Raw genomic sequence first — 23820 nt, 5'->3', positions numbered from 1 at the left:
CATGTAACAGTTCTTTAATACAGGCATACCTCACTTTATTGAAATTTGCTTCATTGTGCTTTGCAGATACTACCTTTTTTTTTTTTTTTACACAGATTGAAGGTTTGTGGCAACCCTCCATGGAGCAAGTCCATTGGCATCATTTTTCCAAGAGCACTTGCTCACCTGTGTCTCTGTGTCACATTTGGGTAATCCTTGCAACATTTTAAACTTTTTCATTATTACTATATTTGTTATGGTGATCTGTGCTCAGTGATTATGACTCACTGAAAGCTCAGATAATGGTTAGTAAATGTAGCAATAAAGTATTGTTTTGATTAAGGTATATCCATTGTTTTTTAGATATAATGCTATTGCACACTTAACAGACTACAGTATAGCGTAAATGTAACTTTTATGTTATGTAGTAGGAAACCAAAAGATCTGTTTGACTTCCCTTACTGCTATATTCACTCTGTTGTGGTAGTCTAGAGCCAAACCCACAGTATCTCTGAGATGTGCAGGTATACCATTTTATATAAATAATTATAACAAACTTTAGACAACTAGACTATCAAGCTTGTGAGAGTTTGATAATTGTAGAGAAAGAAACATTTTTCTTTAGTGATGTAAATGCTTTGTTGCATTGAACTTTTAAGCAAATTCTTTTTCAGTGTAAAATGACAGTTTGTGCATCACTTAATAGTAAAACAGCTGAAAAATACAAAAGTAGTAACTTTTGACTAATGACACACAATTTACAGTTGGGGAGCTAAAAATTTCTAGTAGGATGCAGTATCAGAATTTAGAGTCAAGGAAGAAAGCTTTACTCTCTTAAACTAAGACTAACATGATCTATTATAAAATTGGTTGGTTATACATTTGTGGTAAAATTTTCAACAAATCACTTATTTAAGAAAATATTAATGATTGCGCTAGTAACAATTATAGAGTCCCTCCTAATCTCAGCAAGTGGCTTAAAGAATCTCCCTAAAAAGAAAGGTGTAGTTTTAACATGTAATATATAACAAACGGGAATCTAGAAAATGCAACCTGGCTACCATGATGAAGGATTATCACTGGTGATGGTTTTGTTGCTTGGAAAAAAAATAATTGCAAAGAAGAATTGGGTAGTAAAGATCTGTCAGTGTGTCTCATTCTGCCTAGGGAAGCCGGTGCACCGTTGAGCTGGTACATGTGTTTCATATCTTTAACAGATTGCCTCCTATAGAGAACAGTGTATGTGGCAGAGGTCTATTGGTGATTTACCACACTCCTCTCTTCCTCCTGGGTATACAGCTAGACTACATTTATTAGCCTCCCTTGCAGTTAGGTAGCAACATGGGACTGACATCTGGACACAAATTGTGCGCAGAAGTAATAGATGCACTTCTAGACTTGGTCCTTCCATTATCTTCCTCTGTCTTCTGGTCAGATGCAAAGACCTAGCAGAGGAGTCGAAAGTTCAGGGGGTTGGTGGAGCCATAAGAAGGAGAAAGACAGGATTTCTAACTTATTATTTGGGAGGGAGCCACCTAGAAGAGATGGCAGGTCAGGAATACCTCCATCGGACTGTTGCATGAATAAGAAACTTTTATTGCATCAAAATAGCCTCTAAATACAATAATTAGACTCCCCTGGTTAATGCAATATATAAAGCTATCACAGCTTGATGAAATCTCTAAAATAATTGGTCTACCTTAACTCTCTCTTTACTCTTATTAAGTAAACTTTCTTCCTGGAAAGAGATACCTACTTAGCTGGCATGAGTATTCTGGTTCACCTTGGCCAGTATATTTTTATTTGTATAAATTAACAAATTAGCATTCTTATATGTTTGCTTTGTGTGAATAAATCTTTCAAGATTTGGTTGACCAGGGATGAACTGATGAAACTGAGCTTTTGAATCTGCAAAACTGAATTCATAATGACTGAATCAAAATTCAAACATTCCAAGAGGCTCAGCTTGAAAGAATGAAGTCTCTCCTTCTTTCTCTTTGTTATTAAATTTAAAAATATATACACCCATAATTATTTTGACATGAAATATACTTAAATATAACTACCATAAAATTCTAGTAATATTCTATTTATATGTAGTCAAAATTTGGCTATCTAAACCATCCAGAATGTATTCTCAGACCTGAAAGATTTATGAAAACGGCTAACACAAAGTCATTACCATCTCTTATGGCCTAGGAAAAACTTAGGCCATTACAAACACCTATCTCAAAATATTATGTTTTAGTAGGATTAGTTATCTGGCATCATGTGATGACCTTCAAGTCTTCTAAATGTTAGAAAGCAGCAGATTAAAAAAAAAGGGGGGGTATACTACTAAATGTAGGTGCACTGACAAAATAGTAGGCAGTACTAAAGATAGAGACATAATTAAAGTATACACATAATTAAATATACATAATTAAATATACACACGTATCCTCTAAAAGCACAGCAGTCTGAAGGCAAACAAGCCTTCATGAAGCAAGGGCTTACTAAACTCTTAGTAAGTCTTAAGTTGTGCACAGAACCTCATTGGGAATAGGGTGGTTTCCTGACCTGTCATCAAGGAGTTTGATGTATAGATTGTATCTTCAAGGGGTTTATAATTTACTTAAAAAAGAAAAGACAGAGCATATGGATGTTAAATAATGATATTTAAAATATAAAGCAATAATAGTAGGAATAAGGAAGGATTGATTAAACTGATTGCACAAAACATACTATAAACAGTGAGAAGAGAGATTATGCAGGGCAGGTTAGAATAGCCTGAGAAGTGTCTGTGATAGAGGTCCTCTATAAATTACATGTTAAATTTTTTTCATGTTTAAAATATCATGTGCAACACAAATGTAAATAGAAGGCCTTGGGGGAAGTCCCAACGTTGCCTGGGAAATCTCTAACTGATGAATCATCAGAGAAACCAAGAGGAGAGTGGTAGGGCTGGTAACCTGAGCTGATTGTCCATTCAGTGCACTTGGGACGTGTTTGTCATCTGTGCTCTGAGTTGAGAACTGAAGATGTCCCTAAACAGGAAACAGGAACTTATTGCATAGCCTAAAAATGGAGCAGGCACTTTGAAGTAGGAAGAGATGTCTAGTTTGCTTCTGGCTAAGTGAGCAGTCATGATTCTGAAATTTCAGATTAAAGACATGTTTGTCTTCAAAGCCCTGTAAACATTAGAGCCTCTCCATTCATTCTTTCACTTATTCATTCAATAAACAATTACTGGGTACCTGCTGAATATATAGAACAACCACAACACCAAAACCCAATAAGCTCTATTTCCTTAAGAAATATTCTATGGGGAGGGGAAAGACAGCTAAATCAATAGTTATAGCCACAAAAAAAAAAAAAAAAAAATGTGTTCAATGTAAAGACAGAGGAATACAGTTGCTGGGAGAGCCTTCTGCCCTCACTTTCCCACTAGCATTCTCTGTCCAGAGCACAGTTCTTGTCTACACTTGGTCAATCCTATCATCCATTTAAACACTACTTCTACCACCCCTCTCAGCCTAGATGTCCTTTTCTTTAGTAAAATTTCCTGAACCCCCAAATCTGGGCTGGTGCTTCCTTCAGTGATCCCCCATAGCCACACCAGACACTTATGACACATATTTGCCTGCTGACTCGTCTGCACCTCCCCAGACAGTAAGCACGGAGAGGGTAAGGATTATTTCGCCCTCAGCATTATCTCCATGCCTACCACTGTGTCTGGCACATAAGTGAGCTCTCAGTAAATACTTGCTTGAAAGAACTAATTAATTAATAAGGATTAAATTTATTATTCATATATTTTGTCTACTAAGTACATAATTCATGTAAAAAATGTTTATTGTTAACTCTTCAAGTTTATTTTACAAAACACCTGAGAAAGCTTAGTTATCTGGAAAATTCACTTTAACAGAAACCTCATTCCATGAAAATGCTGTTAGCATAGACAAATTATTCATGCTTTTAAACCTGTTAACAGCAAATCAAGAAGCTGCCAAAACATTCCTCTAACCCTCAGTTAACCAATGGTAACCAATGGCAAATATATGTAGTAATATGTTAAACCAAATTCACTGAGAACTTTCCAATGGAATGGTAGCCTCATTTTGTGCTTTATCAGTGGTATTGCACATTTTAAAGTGTCTCTTTTGTCTTCTCCATTTTCCATTGACACATGCTTATGAGTAAGAAAATGGTCAAAAGGCAGATCACAAAAGCTAGAGTTCAGTATTCAAGTTAACATAATCATATAAAAAATAGTAAGACAAAATGGCATTGATCTGGGAATTCTAGAGGAATTCAGGAGGAATGTTGACCGTAACAATCAAAGTAATTGTTAGTATAAATGATCAAGAGAAAGTTTTATAGCAAAAGCAACAGAAAGGGTGCTTACCTTGACAGTAACAAAGCTGGTAAAATTTATAGTAAAAATTAAACACACACACACAAATTTATAATAAAAGTAAAAAACCCCAAAGGTGAAAAAAACCTACTGCATTCACAGAAAAATTTGTACACAAATGTTTACAGCGGCATTAACAGCTAAAAAGTAGAAATAATCCAAATGCCCATCAACTGATAAATAGATAAATGAGAGGTGGTATATCGATACGATGTGAATATAATTCATCAATAAAAAAGAATGAAGTATTGATACATGCTATGACATGGATGAACCTTGAAAACATTATTTTAAATGTAAAAAGCTAGCCATGAAATGCTACATATATCATTTCACTATAGGAAATGTCCAAATAGGCAAATCTATACAGACAGTAGATCCATGGTTGCTTAGGGCTGGGGTATAGAAGGATAGAGGGATTGAGAGCTAATGGGCATGGAATTTATTTTTGAGGTGATTAAAGTATTCTACACTGGACTGTGGTGATGGTTACACATACCTGTGAATGGAATAAAAAAACACTTTAAATGGGTGAATTGCATAATATGTGAATTTTATCTCAATGAGGTTGTTTTAAAAAATCAACCTCCTGGAAATTGGATGAAAATTTACTTATTAGGGGAAATCATACTTAATTGATAGTTTAGATTATTTTGTAGGAGAAAATATGTAAATAAAGGATAGATTATTTACTTTTATCCCTAAGAAGTCACAAGGGAGAGTCCATGCCAAATGCTTTTCTGAAACCAAACCTGCATGGGATGGGGTGAAGAAGAGTATCATTTGTCTTCTAAAAGAAATGATTTTGAAATGTAAAACAAGTACAATGGTAAAAGTACAAAAAGTAGTAATCTTCTAGGATGCCCTATTATTTTTTCAGCCATCTGAAGGAGAGAACATGAGATAAGGTCTCCTTGTTTTTATACTACTAAATTTTTTCAAGAAAGGAAAAGACAAACCACAGGGGATAGACTATAGAAACATATTTCCAGTTGATTTAAGTTAGCATAGTAGCCACAGCTGGATTTCAACACAGGTACATAGCAAGTAATTCATTTAGGGGGATGGATGGATGGATGGATGGATGGATGGACGGACGGATGGACGGACAGATGGTTGAAAGGGAGGGAGGGAGGGAGGAAGGAAGGAAGGAAGGAAGGAAGGAAGGAAGGAAGGAAGGAAATAGATACAGATAGTGCTTTGAGCTATTGGTGACAATTTACAACTTAGAAAAGAATTTGGAGTCATTAAAAATTCTAATATTATACTGAACTGGAAAAATGATAGGTCTAATTTAATGACAGCATTTTAAGAAACCAGGTTTGGTTTTAAGAAATTCCATGACTTACTTCTCTGTTCTAAAGGAAAAATAATAAAGAAAGAAGGAAGAAAGGAAAGGAAGGAAGAAATGAGGAAGGGGGAAAGAAAGAAAGAAAACTTATGCATTAATCATCCAATGACTGGGTGTGTGACACTTCTCCTTTGGGCATGGGTATTTGTTATTAAGTCATGGTAAATCATTAAAAAGAATATCACAAGGTAGAAAATTTCTCATTATTAGAGATAAGAGCTTGAATCCATTGAAAAATTACTTAAGAGTTCTGTTTTAGCTGAAATTTACATTATAAGCCCCAGCTTTATTGTTGCTTCTTTACACTTACATTAGTTTAATGTGGTATATTACTGCAAAGAAGAAATAAATCAATTGATGAAATTTACCTCCTGTTTCTGACCTGTTGTAGAATGTAATACTTGATACATTATCTTCAGTCCATTTAACTGGAATATTCCATGTGTAACTAAAGTTTTTTAAAAAGGAAAATTTAACTTTTATTACTAAAAAATAAAAACATTTCCCACATAAAAATTAAAAAGCAATAGACAAGCATATTTTCCTCATAAACGAATATCCAGTGTATAGGATACAATTAAAGCAATTAATATAACACTCTTTAGAGATGAAGATAGGCTATATAACTGCTTCCAATTTCTATAAATCTCTAAAATTTGGAACTTTGTATCAACAAATTAGCTAAGCATGATGATTATTTCAATAAAATGTGTTGAGGCTTTGGAATAAAGATATTGCATAAATGTAACTCATTGTATAATAACATTGACCATTCACACACATACTTACACATACTCTAATATGGTTTGTTTCTGTCAAGGAACACAAAGCATTTTTCAAATTCAGAAGACAATCTTAAAATGCCACAAAGGAAATAACACATTTTAGAAATTATGTTGAAATTCAAATTGTAGCACCACCATCATCCCTTAAAGATTCTCATGCTCTTCAAATATCTCCTATTTTACATATGAATCAGGTGTGCTGCAAAGCAAAAATTATCAGACAAACATGTTTCAGGGTTTCTTGGTGTTCTCTTTAGTTACTTAATATTTTCTTGGGGAGCAGGGTGAAGAGGTTATTTTTGTCCTTTGGTTCCATATATTCTCAACGTTTTATTTTATTTAAAAAAAATTTTTTTTAATTTATTTTTGAGAGACAAAGTGAGGCAGAGCACAAGCAGGGGAAGGCCAGAGAGAGAAGGAGACACAGAATCTGAAGCAGGCTCCAGGCTCTGAGGAAGCGGTCAGCACAGAGCCTGATGTGGGGCTCAAACCCACAAACCGTGAGACCACGACCTGAACCGAAGTCGGTCACTTTAACCAACTGAGCCACCCAGGCGCCCCTATACATAACGTTTTATTATTGAAATCTCATAAAAGAGGTCTTAAGGTTTTTTGATTGTTCTCATATCATGTACCATCAATCAGAAAATACAACAGATCTAGAAAGAAGATGAATGTGTGTTTGGATTTGGTTACCAACTCAAAGTTCACCTTGTTTTTCTACATCTGTGATCATTCAAGTCTCTAACAGAGAACGGGGAATGATACTTCGTTTCAATTTATAATAAAATTTATGTAATTCAGGGAGAACACATTTTGCCATCTCCATGAAAGAAGTAATCCTTTGTTTTATAACTGTTGAAATGTTTTATGGGATTGAGTTGTCACTAGCTTTCCTTGAGGATTTTATGGCTGTGGAATGTTTTGGGTTAGAAGTTCCATAGAACCCACGCATAAATTGCTTCTTGGGTCGTGTAGCAAAGATTGTCCCCTTGAATCCCTTTGTCATTTTTGTACACCCTAGATTCCAATGTGCTCTCCTAGCCAACAGCCAAGCACCTGGGGCTGTCTGTCAGAGAACTGCCCTCTAGCTGCCAGAAGTTCTTTGAAATTTACATTCGTGGATGCAACCCTTCGCCAATGATGGATGGCAGGAGAATCTTCTTGGCCCCATCTGTCAGGACCCCTCTATAACAGCATCTCCACAACTTCCCCATAGGGTAGCTATCCTCTACAGCACCTGCTTCATATTTCACTTTTGCTGCTTGACCTCTCACTGCCCACTCCTTTCTCAGTCTTTCCTAGAAACACTTCCTGAGGAGTAGCTTTCACTTTAATCATCACCTCAGCATCTGCTTTCAGGGAAGTCAACCTAAAAGTGATCCCTTGTAGCTTCTCAACAGATAGACAAAGAAGCATTTGGTAAAAATCACACTCTACCTACATGTTTCGCCCTTCCACCACTCTTCTGTTTTGGTGTTGCCACATAAACGAACATTTCTTTCCCTCCCTTTCCCCATTGCCGACCTGACTGAAAGAACAGAGTGCGCAAGTGTCTGGATGCCCTGTGTGCACAGTCAAGACTTCACATTTTGACTACCTCCTGTAAAACATGGTCTCTGAGATGACACTGTGCCCAAAAGCGGGCATAAAATACACTACTAAGTTATGTACAAACGTTGCTCTGAAGTCTGTAAGAGAATCATAAGACTAAAAGGATTGAGGGTTGAGGCTTTATGATTTTACAGTTTTAGAATCACTTACAGGATCTAATGCAATCTGAGTAAAATAATAGATTTGGGTACAAAGTGTCAAGAAATGAAAATTACATAAACAGAATGATGGGAGTCTCCCACAGGACATCTAAAATTTAGGAGGATCAGATTTCATTTTGAAAGGTACAATTTACTTTTTTGTATCTAACAAGATCTGGTAGCATTAAATATGGCCAATCTAATTTTCACTAAAGAAACTGACTTTGCCCCCAAATAACACACCTACTCCCATCTTCCCCCTGTTAACGCTGAGTGGACTGCCAGAGACATGTAAGCTTGCCTGATGCTTGAGGCCGTAGTGTTAAAACAATAACTCACACATGTGTGTAAGTTTATAAAGATTATAAAGTTTCTCATAAAAATTCCCTCATCTTGAAATATTTAAGCAGTGAGAAAAGGGAGAGGGCCATTCATTTTATAGTACAGCTTATTCAACCACATTTTTTACTGGACAGGAATATATCTGAACATAGAGTAAGGTGAACACTAGGGTTGGAGAAAGAGCTAATTACCTTCCGGGGGAATGAGGGCATATGTTATGATCTAGTTTTTTAACCAAGTGAAAAATCATGAAGGATCACTTTTGATAGAATGTCATTTTCTCTATTTGTTCAGGAGCTATTATAGATTTTTAACAAATGTTCTCAACAGCATAGCACATAAGGTTTTTCCTATGCATATATAACTTTTTTGTTTACAAAAATGGATCAAGTAGATTGACTTTATAATAAGTGATCACTAAAAATCATGCGTCTGTGAATCTAAATAAAAAAACAGTATCTGAAGATAGAAATTAAAGAAGATACTAGAGAAAAGTGTGAATGTTAATATAGTTCCATGTTCTAAATCTTGATGAATACAAAGATTTATTATAACTCAAAAAGTGAAGACTTGATAAAATATTCATTTCATTTACTTGGTAATAAATTTTTGTGTTTGTGTGGAGAGAAATCCATAACCAAGGAGTAGTTTAAAAAATGCAATCCCACCGTTTTAAAAACAGTGTTGGGTATGTCTTTGGCTTAACAAATCAGTAGATACATATGTCAGAAGAGAACAATTCCTATGAAGCTTTCCTAGTGGAAGTTTGTTTCTCCAGAAAGAAAAATTTTTTTTTAATTTTAATATACAAAGGCTATTAAATAGCATATTAAATATGGTCCATCTAATTTTCTAGAACATAAAACAGTAACTATAAAATAAACAGTTTATAGTTAACAGAATGATCACAGTCATTATGTTGATTTTTGTAACTGAATTATCACCTAAGTCAGATCTAGGTTTCAATTCATTCATATATTATGAAGAGGAAAGAGTGAAAACAAAGCTTTTCTAGCCTAATCTTTCCTTTCCAAAATAAAGAAAAGATAAAGAAGTTTATACTGACACTCTCTGACTGATCTCACTTGGTCTAGGAACTCAAATTTCCTTTGTCATGAACTATTAATTTTCCGCATTTGCATACAGCAAGATACCCAGTCACTCTGAATTTCATTTATTGTGACTATCTATCTGACATTTCCAGAAGCAGAGTCTGATAATGGGCCTCAACACGGTGAGCACCACTGGCTTTCTTGATATTCTTCCAGTTCAGGTGCCAGCCAAGATCTTCAAAGTAGTTACTCTATTTTTTAATTTTTTTTTCAAAGTAGTTAGTTTAATAATACTGGGTGCTTTTCATTTTCTGATGCCTTGTACAGAAAGTCCAATTTGAATTTTGGCACTTTGAATTTCTGGAAACACCCGAGTGTGTTATTTATTAGTGTGACTTAATTTTCAAAGCCCTGATTCGGAAACCAGAAAATAGGTTCTGTTACCCACCATATGCAGTACGTGTCATAAGTGTGTCTCTACAGATCTTGCAGTTCTCTAGAAATTTGGTTAGACCACTGTAGAACAAGATGAGAACAGTATTCTAAAATGGGATTGTTACCTGTAAATTCATCCAATTCAGTTCCCTGCATAGTGTTTACTCTTTAATGAGAAATTGTAGCTCAACCCAATCTTTGGAACATTTGCCACACCCCTCCAGCCCATGCCCACTCTGTTAATGCAGACCCCATCTTCTGAATCATCTCCCACGTGAGTCACTTGCTACAATTATCATAGTAACTGGCCTTCCTGCTTCCACTCTTGCCCTGCTCTGATCTATTCTCTGTAACGCAGCCAAAGGGGAACTTTGAAAAACGTAGAGGTGATCCTACCAATTCTCTCTCTCTGAAGTCCTTAAAGTTGCACACTGTTGTTCAAAATCTTCAGTGTGGTTTGCGTGCCTGGCCCCTGCCTCTCTCACCACTGTGCCCAGTGCCTGTCTGCTGTTCAGTTTCTTGGAGCCAGACTGCCCATGTTCAAACCAGAGTTCCATCACTTATACTCTTTGTGCCCTTGAATAAGTTATCTAATAAGTTTCAGTCATTTGTCAATTTCCCCACCTGTTATAATAATAAAATACTCTAAAGTGCTTAAAGTTGTGCCAGCTACTTAGTAAATACTTAGTAAGCATTGCATATTATATGTGTAATGCTACTCCCCGCCCCCGCCCCCTCCCCGGCCCAGGGCCTTCCTACATGTTGTAGTTTCTCTTCTGAACATCCCCCATGGTCATCCCCTCATATCAATTTACTTAGCTTAAGTATCACTTCTTCAAGAAAGTCTTCTGTGCCCTTGCCTATTCAAGCACACCTCCTGACCCATTAATTCAGGCTCAGTCTATCCATGGATACACATGACAGGAGACAGTAATTACTCCCCAATAGAAGCTTGTTTCACAAGAGAGAAATATTTTTTTAAGTTTTCATATCTAAATAGTCTCTAGCAGTATTAAATGTGGGCAGTATAATTTATTAGAACATAAAACAGTAACTGTAAAAGAACCAGCTTATAGTTATTCTGGGACACCTTTGTCACACCCTATAATTCTCCTTCCTCATGTTATCTTAATTGCTACTGAATAATTGCTCTTGTGATGATTTATATATAAATAACTTTTTGTGTATAAGACCAATGAGACTATTAAAGAGGAGATAAAGAGGGCAAAGGGCCTTTTCGGTGGAAATTGGGCACTGAAGATTAGAGACCAGCTGAAAGTGACCGTGGGTGCAAAAGTCTCTCTACCCAAACCAAGTATTCAGAAGTTGAAAGATGGGACAGTAAAAATTGGCATGGGCGATGAACCTGTTGTGGTAATCGTTTCACAATACACATAAATCAAGCCATCGTGTTGTACATCTTAAACTGATATAGGACATCTGTCAATTGTTTGTCAATGATATTGGGGGAAAAACTGGCAAGGGTGACATTGGAATGATTTCCAGGGAACTAGTGCTACACAGTGCTGTTCCCATTTATCAGGATGCTGTCTAAGAGCAGGCTCTTCTGGGTAATGGGGGGCTGAGATTACATCCCCAAAGTGGTAAACCCAGGTTTTTGTGGCCAGCCCCATACCAGAGCTCCTGAGATCCTGATTCCATTCTCTTCTGTGGGGAGAGATTGGCATCCCAGAAATGTATACAAAAACAACCAAGTATACAGAAATGGACATAATATTAAGACTTTTTATACAAGCCATATTCATATAAGTGTGGTAAGTGTGAAATCTTTCGCTGTTTGCACATTTTGTCAGCTTGTACAATATTTGTAGAATCATTCCAATTTCACCCTTGCCAATTTCTAAAAGTCTGGCAAACTGAAGAGAAATAACATATTGTATTTATAATTTTAACTGAAATTCTTAGGATACCTTAACTCAGTAGTCATGTTTAAACGTCTTGAAAACTCTGAGTTTGTAAAGTTAAAGGTTTGATTCTTAATATGTTGAAAATGCCCAATAAATTTGGTATACAGTATGAATTTTCATTACATTCATAAAAAAACATATACGTATGTTTTTTAAATTTGATTTATAAATCTGTGTCTTTAGCTGTTTGTATTTTGAAATTATAAATGAGATTTAATAAAATTTTAAGTAGTGATGTTCATAAGTTACTTATAAATGATACATGCAAGAGAATTTGATTGAGTTTATAATTGCTGTTTAAATATTCAGGAGAACTTCATTTGTGCAGTTTGTAAATAAAAAACATTCTTAGCAAAAACTAGATGAACTGCTATTGGAAGCCAGTCTCCTTTTCCACCCTTCCCACAGCCCAGCCCCTCTTGGAAACATCCCCTTTTAAAAAACGCTTCTGGGGTGCCTGGGTGGCTCAGTCAGTTAAGCGTCCAGCTCTTGTTGTGGCTCAGGTCATAATCTCACGGTTCATGGGTTTGAGCCCCGCATCAGGCTCTGCACCGACAATGCAGGGCTTGCTCGGGATTCTCTCTCCCTCTCTCTCTGCCCCTCCTCTGCTCACGTTCTCCCTCTCTTTTTCTCTCGCTCAAACAAATAAATAAAGCTTAAAACAAATTTAAAATGCTTCTGGATTTAATTCTTCTGACGTCTAATTCTATAACTCTAAATAGCTTTTTAAATTTTTTTTCAGATAGTATTTATTAACTCATCCACGTGAGAGGGTGATTTAGTTTACTTATAATGCTTTCTCTTCCATTTGCCCTTTAACAGTCAAAATTTAGGGAAGTAAAATTATTAGACTTTCTCTAGGTTATAATTGTTCCTTTACAGTAGTGGAATCATGTTGCCATTTCCTGTTTCATAAATTTCAGTGTTGCTACTCTCTCCCAACTGTAAAATAGGAGCAAAATCTCCTACTTGACAATGAGGAGAAACTGTAGGATATCCTATGGAGTTCTGGTAAACAAACAACTGGCTCTTGGGGGACCGGGGGAGCAGAATGCAGTATTTGCTAGTTTCCATTAATTCAGTGATGGATTTCAAGCTACCAGCATAATGGTGCTGAATTGGGATTCGAGTCAGCACCAGCCCACCACTGAATTACTATCCTGACCCTTTCTGCCACCTTTCCTTCCTCTTCCACCTCATTTTCTCTGCCAGCCTTTTTTTTTTTTTTTCTTGTTACAATGTTAAGACTGTTTATATTTACAATCTACTCTGCCACTGTAACAAAAGTTTTACACGTTGTTCATTGTTGATTATAATAGTTAAAAGCCAGGGCGCCTGGGTGGCTCAGTCGGTTAAGCGTCCGACTTCGGCTCAGGTCATAATCTCACAGTCCATGGGTTCGAGCCCCGCGTCGGGCTCTGAGCTGACAGCTCAGAGCCTGGAGCCTGTTTCAGATTCTGTGTCTCCCTCTTTCTCTGACCCTCCCTGTTCATGCTCTGTCTCTCTCTGTCTCAAAAATAAATAGATGTTAAAAAAAAATAAATAAAAGTTAAAAGCCAACAAGTAACATTTATGAAATTATACTGTTGTATACGTATGGTTCCAAGAGGTGGGGTGGAGTTACATTTCTTTCTCTATGGGCTGATATCTTGGCCCCCTGAGTCACTTAAATAAAAATTTACCCTAACAGCCTGACATAAGAGTCAAAAGGACTCCTTTTTATTATATGGATTGTCAGTGGCATAAAATTATTCTACTGGTTTACATTCTTGGATCACAATTTTTACATACAGCCTTGATTTGGTTTCTCTAGTTTTCTTCTTTACAGTTGCCCAACTGATGGGCATTCACAAACTCATAATCTCACCATTTTCTCAACCATACTTGCTTTCTCATGGCAATCACGGACCTGAACCCAGCATCCTGCTCATATGCATGGCACTGTGAGCCCCCTGGGTCGCTATTGGCCAGCATTTCCTTTCATGACTTTCCTCTGTTGGATACATTGTTTCCTGGATGTGTTTCTTCTCTTTCTGATGTTTCCTATTTTTTCTCTTCTTCCTCCCCTGGGATGTAGCCTTAGTAACTTTCTAAAAAGTGCTGTGTGGAAAGCATTTTCTGGAGTTGCATGTCTGAAAATGTCTTTGCTGTTCATTTGCATTTGGTTTAGTTTGGGAAGAGAATTAGAAGTTGAAGATATTTTTTGCTGCAACCATTTTAGATGATTGTTCCATTTTCTTCTTGCATTCAAGGTTGCTGTGGACAGGTCTAATGTCACTCTAACTCATGTATCCTTGTTTTCTGGAATTTCATGAGAATGTAGCTAGGTTTGTTTTCCCTTTTTGTACTGTGACCTCAATGGGGTTTTGTAATCAGAATCCTTGTGCCCTTTATTATTTGCCCCTCAAGTTTCTCTGTGTCCTTTTTTGAGAGATGTCTGTTAGTTGGGTGCTGGACATTCCATATTTGTCTTCTCTTTCATATTTGTCAGTTCTCTGTGTTTGCTCTATAACTTTAGAGAATTCCCCAAATTTATTGCCACTTGGTCTATTAATTCTTTGACAACCACAAATTTAATCTTTCAGAGCAATTCTATATTCCAAGTTTGTTTTTTCAAAGATACTCTGCTCTGAGCTAATGAGTGTTAATAGCTTCTTTGATCTCTGAATGTATTTCATAAATTTATTTTCTATTTCCTCAATTTTGTTCTTACAGTGACAGGTTTTTGTTTGTTCAACCTTTTATGCTTTTAGATTTTTTCATGTGTCTTGTGATCTTAATTGCCCATTCATATTTCGGAAAGAAGGACTAAATTAATTATTCTTGGTGTCCTGTATGTAACCCCTCTGCTCTGATATTTTTGAAACAGCCTTTTCCTCTGGACAGAAGTCTGACTGGGAGCTCTGAGCATGTATGCAGGGAGCTGGCAGTTCCAGCCCACCCATCCTACAAATGCCATGAGAAGGAAAGCTGTATTCTGGGCATCCTAACCAAGTGGAAATCTTTAGTTCTCCTCCACTGTTTTAGTCCATTTATTTGCGGGGGGTGGGGGGGAGGTGAGGCAGGGGGTAGAGTCTTCGGATTTTTGCCTTGGGTCATTGCCAGACTTTTGGCAGACTTCTAAGAGCTCCGAACAGAGGAAAGGTTGTTAGTAGATGACGGGAAAGTGGAGTGGGGGTGTGTCTGACTGGCACAATTGTCCTGAGTCTCGACTTCAGATTGTCCTATTTTCAGCCTCACTTCTCACTCCTGTGCTCCACTCTTCATGCTGACAGTCAGCCCGGAGCCTGTCTAGGGATAGGGAAGTTATTTCCACTTCTACAGCAAGTCCCTTTTTATCTGGCTTCATCTTCTTCAGTTTGTTTGTTTTCTATCAATATTTCTCCTTCTGGCTTTCCTTCTAGAATCTATATAGCCCCGCCTCTTTCTTTCTCTTATGAGTTTATTTCTTTTAGCACTTCTTTATTCAGTGATTTCTGGGAAGAACAGGACTTGGAGGCATGTGTTCAGTCCACCATCTTGAACCTGGAGACCATGGACCTATGTTTGAATGCTTTTGGTTCCCTAAAGACATTGTGCTTTAATATTATCATCTATCAATCACGTACTGGAGACTAAGATCTAAGCAAATGGCCAGTATTTCCATCAAATTTCTGCTTTTTTCTTCAAATGCATTTTAGATCCTTACCCAAGAGCTGAATGTGGCTCAGAAGAATTCGCTTTTGGGTCCAACAGAAAACGTTTCTGTGTGATGTTCCTCATATCTTTCACATTAAGTACAGGATAACCCATCTGTTTGGTCCACGTATCCATTACTTCTTTCACTGGTAAATTACTTGCCTGATATTAAAAAAAATGAGGAATAATTAACAAATTAGGGAAAATAAAAGGATAGAATAATCAGATCAAGAAATGATTGATAAATCATATGTTAATCAAAGAAATACTTGGGGATATTCTCCATACCTCTTCAAGTGCTCTCCAAAAATGCTCAGTTTTTGCATTCCCAAATTTGTGTTTTTTCAAGTAAATCTGTATGTGAAAGATAACAAGTATTTTAGAAATCAATGCATGCTTTTCTCATACTTCCACACATGAGCTGAATCCATCAACATATTTCACTCTAATGTATAATATGGCAAGTGTACCTGCAATAAAAATCAAATGACACATGGCATGCAAAACATTTTGTAACCTATAAGAACATCAAATAATTTATTTGTAAAGCACAAGGAATATTTTTCCTTATTAATGATGTAGCTTGGTTTTTAAAATGTTTTTTCATTTTTTATTTTAGAGAAACAGAGTGTGCAAGCAGAGGAGAGGGACAAAAGGAGAGGCAGAGAGAGAGAGAGAAAGAGAGAGAGAGAGAAAGAGAGAGAGAGAGAGAGAGAGAGAGAGAGAGAGAGTCTTAAGTAGGCTCAACGCTGAGTGTGGAGTCAGACGCAGGGCTTAATCCCATGACCTTGGGATCATGACCTGAGCCGAAATCAAAAGTCAGATGCTCACCTGACTGAGCCACCCAGGAACCCCTAGCTTGTTCTTTTTTAATAGTCTAATGGGCTTGTGCACAGGAAAGGAAAAGCTTAATTTCTTTTCAGGACAAGAAATATGAGATACTTAAGGGCAGTCAAGTGTTCAGTAAATAGTCAACAGTCCATAACATTTGTGATCCAGTATGAAGAAAGACCCATAATTCTATGATCTTAAGTTAGAGCTGTCAACCTGTCACCACTGGCTACATCCCTTACGTTCATTTATTAGTGATGTTTTCTCATCTCAGACACTAGATGACCCCACCACACATGAATGACTGAGGCAATATGCAAAATATGCAAAGATAAAACAGGTGAGCTTGTCTCTAAGCCAGGGCTCAGCAAAAGAAAATTTTTTTTAAAAAAGCTATACAGTAAAGATTTTAAGGTTTGTGGGCTCTATAATGCCTGTCACAACTACTCAACTCTGCCTCTGTAGCACAAAAGTATCCATAGATAATGTATAAATGAATAACCAATAAAACATTGTTTATGCATTCTGATACTTGAATTTCATGTAACTTTCATGTGTCATAAAATATTGTTATTCTTGTGATTTTTCAACAGTTCAAAGTTGTAGAAATGATTTTGTTTGCAGACCTTAGAAAAATGAGTGGTGGGCCAGATTTGGCCTGCAAGTCGCTGTTGGTAGACTCCTGCTTTAAGGAAATGGATATACAACCTTTTGAACAGTAAGAATGATAATGATGATCCTGATCATGAATAAATTTGGGAAATTATTCCCTTTAAAGAATGTCTTTACTCTTCAAATGGCTTTAAAATATGAATTATTTGGGGCGCCTGGGTGGCTCAGTCGGTTGAGCAGCCGACTTCAGCTCAGGTCACGATCTCGCGGTCCGTGAGTTCGAGCCCCGCGTCGGGCTCTGGGCTGATGGCTCGGAGCCTGGAGCCTGCTTCCGATTCTGTGTCTCCCTCTCTCTCCGCCCCTCCCCCGTTCATGCTCTGTCTCTCTCTGTCTCAAAAATAAATAAAACGTTAAAAAATAATAATAATAATAATAAAATAAAAAATAAATAAATAAAATATGAATTATTTTTAACTAGAAAGCTCTCCCCTTTAACGATTTTGTTCACAGAATCTCTCTATACGTGAGTTTTCAGATCCAATGTGGTAGGTCCCTAAAGAAAATCCCCACTTTTCTCCTAGTCTCATAATTGGGTGCCACTTATGCCACTTCTCCTCTGTTGCTGTCAGGAATTGTCCCATGTAATAGGGACATCTTTGGGGCACCTGGGTGGCTCAGTCGGCTGAGCATCTGACTCTTGATTTCAGCTCAGGTCATGATCTCATGGCTGTGGGATAGAGACCTGCCTTGGACTCTATGCTGGCTGTGCAGAGCCTGCTTGGGATTCTCTCTCTCTCCCTCTCCCTCTGCCCCGCCCCTGCTCACGTCACTCTCTTTCAAAAAATAAAATAAAATAAAATAACATCACTTTCTTAAGTGTTTCTTGAGCCTTCAAAGAATAACAAGTGGTTGACTTCGCACATGACAGTTTCACTCAAAGTGACTATAATTTTCAGGAGGTACTGTGCCTAAGTCACATTATCTTCTAAATTCCTTTCTTTTCAGGCATAGAGAGATAAAACAATATTAGCAGCCAGCTCCAAGAAGCCTGGACTAGGGTTGCGACCAGTTAGGAATGCTGCCTTTGTTTTTGTTCTTTCGATTAGTTCACTGCTCAGCACTACCACTGGAGGGCAGGCAAAGGAAGGGAGAAGAAACGAAAGGCGCTCACTGGATATCAGTTTTAAGCATTTGTCCCAGAGCTTTGCACAAATCATTCATTCTAAATAAAATAAATGGATACTTGAGTATTAGTAATGAATTGTAACCATAGCTACCTGTTAATGAAAATTTCTAGTAAGTAGTAGCTTTTTAAAATTAATTTAGAGGAGTTTATTTGTATACTCACAATGCCTTGAGCTTAGAAACATGCCATCTTGTAATTAGAAGGGACTTTAAGTATTATTTAATACAACTCACATTTTGGGGGGTGAAGAAAACTGGTGCCTAGAGAGGCGATGAGATTTTTCTAAGGTAACTTTGAAGGAATTCTGAATCCTTAACCAGTCTGTGTGGTTTCTGTCAGTGGTGTTGTTATTGTTACTGCTTTTTAAACTGCAGTCTCTTGCTTCTTCCGAACTATAGGCTACATAGACATTTATATAAACAGTACATTAAAAGACATCAATTTTGAGGTGCCTGGGTGGCTCAGTCAGTTAAGTGTCCAACTCTTGATTTTGGCAGCTCAGGATCTCACCCTCATGAGATGGAGCCCTGAGCTCCATGTAAAGCTCTGTGCTGAGTATGAAGCTTGCTTAAGATTTTCTCTCTCCCTCTTGTTCTCCCCTCCCCTGCTTGTGTGCGCGCTCTCTCTCTCTCTTTCAAAAAAGAAGACATCAATTTTATTTTGTCTAGATTAGTGCATTTCTGAATACTCTATATTGAGAAATTTCTTTCTTCACCTTGAATAGTCACAATGCAGTCATTCCACTCAAAATTTCATGATGACCTACATCCCCCAATAATAGCCCCTCATTAGTTGGGTTTGGTGTGGTAAGCACAAAAGGAAAAGAAGACTGTTTCTGTTACTAGTATCCCAGGAAGGGAAAGGACAAGTTGCAGCTGAGCCATTGCTGTCCCATCAGGGCTATTTCTTATACTAGGAGAAAAAGAAAGGATGGATATATTTCTCAGCTTGATTTCATGACCATATACTGTTACAAATTCCCCATTACCTGTTATCATTTTTTATGTACAAGCACAGCCTTAAAGATTTTCCAGGTGATGGCTTTGATCTTATTCCCCTTCACGACTACCTACTTGAGGTCTGAGATAGGGTTTCGGGGAAGGTGATGAGCTTGAAAGAGAATAGACAGCTGGCCATCCCCAGATTTAGTACCACACCAGGTCAGCTAATGAAGAGTCACTTTGGTCAGAAAGTATTTGCTAGGGAAAGATCTTGAACAATATCACAGATTGTGGAATTTAGGGGCGGCAAACATAGAGTGATGCTAATTCAAGTAAAGACACTATTCAGATACTTGAATGAAGTAAAAGAATGTTCCAATTGGCTTGAGAGCTTATTGAGTGTGGTCTATACTGATCATATGCTGTTTTCAGATATTAGCTAGTGTTTGAAGATTGTAGGGGAAAAGTGAGTGTTTTAGTGGCTAGTGGGTTGTGTGTGTGTGTGTGTGTGTGTGTGTGTGTGTTAATTTATTCCACAGCACTATGATGGCATGAAAAAATTAATATCTATTCATTCTAGTTTGGTTTCTAGCTCCATCTGTAGTCACAGGGTAGAGGAAGACATATTTCACTTGAGAAATATTAGTTTTAGATAGGACTAGATTTTTAATTAATTATACCATAGATACCAGGATAAAGGAAATATGAGAGTATTACTGAATTATTAGAATAGCTATTCACTTTTAAAGACTCCTGGTACATCTCTAGGAGTTGCTTTAAAAATCATTTAATTTGAAGTCAGCTTTGAAAATTCCAAGAATGTGTTATCCATCAGTTTCCTTTAGAATGAAACTATGCAAATGGAATTTTAACTTAATTTTTAAAAATGAATTGTCTTTGTTTTTTTCTCCGTGTTGTTTATTACAGACCGTTCATTCATTTAAGAAGCACTGTTTGGATTGTCTATCATGTGTAAAGCAGTCTACTAGGGACTGGAATATATACAAAGATACAGAAGACAGAGTTCCCCACTAAAGGTGCTCACAGCGAGAGAAGATATGATGAAATGTGACTTTGAAGCTGATGGAAACGTTACAAGGTGTTCTAATGTACACATAAGAACAGGCACATGGCTTCTCCCTTTCTTCCAGTGTCCACAGAGAGTATTTTATTAGTAGACAAGAGGAGTAAAATGTATTGATGTGCTCCCTGAATATCTCGTAAGTCTTGGTCTTGTGTCTTACGTAAATAGTCACCTAGGAATTTTGCCATTGGGTAAAGAGGCTGTTTCTTTTTGGGGTGGCATAGAGACTGCTAGATGCCACATAAGAAGGCTCAGTGGTGGTAAGAGCTGAAGGAATAGTGAGCGGACATTGTCCTGGGGAATCACATCCAAAAGGAGTACTGGCACTCTTTGGGAAGGCTGGCAGGACGCTGCTCTGACCTGTTTTCTACGTTCTGGACTGGCACCCCAGCACCACTGCTCTGCCTAACCACCCGAGGCCTCACAGTGGGGAGGATGAAGGAGAATGGGAAGAAGCAGGAAGACAATTCCGACTCCAGGCTGAATGGGCCAACCTACAGACAGGACAGTTACAGGGACAGAGTGTAGCCACACTGATGCCATTAAAACCCTGAGAGATTTGGCTTAGGTTTTCTAGAAAAGCAAAAAAGAAGCTGAAATACCCACTGGGGCAGTATGCCTAAGGGGGATGTGTGCAATGCTTTTGAAAATGTATTACCATTTCTGCTTCCAAAAGGAAGCAGGCCCTCTTTATTCCTTGACTCTACACATTCCTTGAATGTGTGTATTTGCCACTTTTAAATCCAATAATAAGGAAAAAGTCCTTGCACGAACTATAAAGGAAGACTTTTATAGATACACTTAAATCTTTATGTCATGTCACTATGGACTGAGTTGTGTTCCCCAAAATTCATACATTGAAGCTTCATCTCTAATGCGATTGTGTTGGCAGATGGGGTCTTTGGGAGGTATTTAGGTTTAGATGAAGTCATGAGGGTGGGACCCTCATGATGGGATCAATGCCTTGATGATAAGAGGCACCCAAAAGCTCTCTCCCTCGGCTATGTGAGGACACAAGGGAACGGCAGCCATCTGCAAGCCAGGCAAACAGCCCTCTCTAAAACAGGAATCTGCGGTGCCTTGGTCGGAGACTTCTCAGCCCCCAGAACGGTGAGAAAATAAATTTCTGTTGTTTAAACGACTCAGTCGATGTATTTATTATGGCAGCCTAAGCCAATACACATGTAAAGGATATCAAAAATAATTAAGGACTCCATGTAACTTCTCCATGAAATTTCTGCTACATGGTAATTAGAGATAACAGTGTGGGCAGTTAACTGGATGTGAAGTCACCTTTCTATGTTTTGCTGTTTAATCTGTCCCTGCGTAAGGAGAGGAAAAAGTAAAAGAGGAGTAGTTCCTTGATTAATCACATACCGACATTCATCAGCCACAGACCGATGTGGCTCACGCCTAAAACTGTTAAAAGTCATAAATCATACCCGACATCCTTTTTGAAACTTCTCTGGGGTTATCCAGTCTTCAAGCATCCTCAGAATGGAAACGCCCTATGGTGGAAAAGAATAGCAAATTGAACTAGTAAAGGATACCAGTGACCACTGTCGTGACTAGTATTTCATGATCATATGTGTGAGATTATCTCTTCAATATGACTCCACTAAATTACTTGGCTATAGCTCCATGGTTTTAAAATAAAAACAGCATTTGGCACACCTCCTGTATCTATGCTTCTAAAATAACAAAAAGGTCAAGAGTAGTTGATAAAGGGGCCATCATTTCAGACTTGGGGGTTAAATAATTATTGCACTTCATCAAATGAACCAGCAGATGGAGCTTTTCTAATGAAAGAGAACCGTTAGAAAGACAGAAAATTCTTATTTTTCAGTGAATAAGGAAAGTAATTCCATGATAAAATTCTGGCTACTTCTTAAATTTATTTCAATACTTTTCAAAATACTACATTTTGTGGAAATAGTTGAGGAATTATCTGGTCAAATAGTTTAATATAGATATATCATTTAGGTATAAAATCCTTTTCAAAAGCAGTTCATCTCATTTGGTTTTATTTTGTCTGAAGAATCTAATGAATACTTCTGCTCTCTACTTTCTCTGCACATGTTATAAGATTAATACTAAAATGCACTATTGATAAATTTTTATATCCATTTTCAAGTAACTTGCCGGAAGAACATGTGCTTCTCCCCATCTGATAGCAATTTTTACTGCAATTTATTAAGTATAAATTATTTTTGCACAGAGAAGACTAAAGGCTTAGAACATTTATTTCTGACCTAGTATCTTAAACCCATGGAATATCTAGGACTCGGAAAGAAACCGATTTAATAAAATATAAACATCTCCATGTGAGTAATTAGAGTATCCTGTAAGTGGCCTAGAAATGTTCACTTTAACAGAAATATAAAAGAATCATTAGCAATACGAAAGAAAAATGAGAAAAGAAGCCTAAAAAGATGCTGTGGGAATGACAGGGAAAGCCAAAATTATGATGCTATAAATTTGAAGTAGCCATCTATAGAAGGCTTTTCTCACGTAAGCCATTTTATCTAGTATTCATTTTAATAATTAAAATATTTTGTCTTAAACAAAACTAGGTATTATCCAGAATAACAAACGGTATTCATTTCCAGTGGATTTTGAGCAACTTAGCATAGTGGGTAAACCTTGAACAGCAAAAGGGAAATAACTACATCATGCTGCATGCAGGCATGAATACATTTGGAGGAGGAGCTGTAGGAAGGAAACACTGTGGGAAAAATGAGTCGCTGCAGACCTTCAGTAGTTCTGCAAAAAAAATTTCATGGATAAAAATGCCCCCTCTGCAACATGCTAATAACGTCATCTTTATGTCTTATATAAAAATGGATAAAAGGAATTCCTTCCAACTGAGTTGGGTTTCAGTTCTTCCTGGAAGCACTAAAGGATTCTATAGAAAAGATGTCCCCATATATGGTGTTTTCCAAAGACCACATAGCAGAAAAAGAAGATTTACTGTCTTTTAAAAAATCAGATAAAAGAATTTGAAGCTTAAAGTGTACATGTTCAGTTAGAATGAGAGAGGCTATAAACAAAAGCGAAGGGAGAAATCTTTCAAAGTCTGATTCAAAGTCTTGTGACAATGACCAGCATTGATCGTTTTGACCGAAAAGTACCAACTACTGAATATTCAGCATCCAGAATAAGTTCCACACTGTTTCCTAAAGCCCATGAGCATAGTCTAACCTTCTTACCGTTTTTAGGCATTTACTAAAAGTCACTAAACAGGAAGATGCTCACAACAATGTCCTATCTTCCCCACCTTGCTATAGGATATTCCATCAAAGACAGATGTTATTTCAGCAGGAGTTGTCACAGTGACAACAATTGGGTGCGAAGACATCAAAGAATCGTCCTCTTGTACAGGTAACACGTCTTCAAGTAACATCTGATCTCTCTGAAACGACACAACGAACCAAAGAAATACAGCACTTCCTCTATACTGGTCCAT

At 37.2% G+C, this 23820-nt stretch overlaps 1 protein-coding gene across 1 annotated transcript in view; it reads right to left on the bottom strand.

Moving 5' to 3' along the window:
* ENPEP (glutamyl aminopeptidase) overlaps nucleotides 1-23820 on the bottom strand; it is an 82816-nt gene that overhangs the window by 24825 nt on the left and 34171 nt on the right. The window contains exons 7-11 of the mRNA XM_060654430.3: nucleotides 23632-23766; nucleotides 21797-21862; nucleotides 15989-16054; nucleotides 15711-15862; nucleotides 6095-6174 (exon numbers count right to left, since the gene is read on the bottom strand). Coding sequence (XP_060510413.1) covers nucleotides 6095-6174; nucleotides 15711-15862; nucleotides 15989-16054; nucleotides 21797-21862; nucleotides 23632-23766 — 499 coding nt within the window. The remainder of the gene's footprint in view (nucleotides 1-6094; nucleotides 6175-15710; nucleotides 15863-15988; nucleotides 16055-21796; nucleotides 21863-23631; nucleotides 23767-23820) is intronic.

Source organism: Panthera onca, chromosome B1 (genome assembly GCF_046562875.1).
Source record: "Panthera onca isolate mPanOnc1 chromosome B1, mPanOnc1 haplotype 2, whole genome shotgun sequence".
Taxonomy (NCBI): Eukaryota; Metazoa; Chordata; class Mammalia; order Carnivora; family Felidae; genus Panthera; species Panthera onca.
Note: the sequence above shows the minus strand (reverse complement) of the source record. Positions and strands in the feature narration are given on the sequence as shown.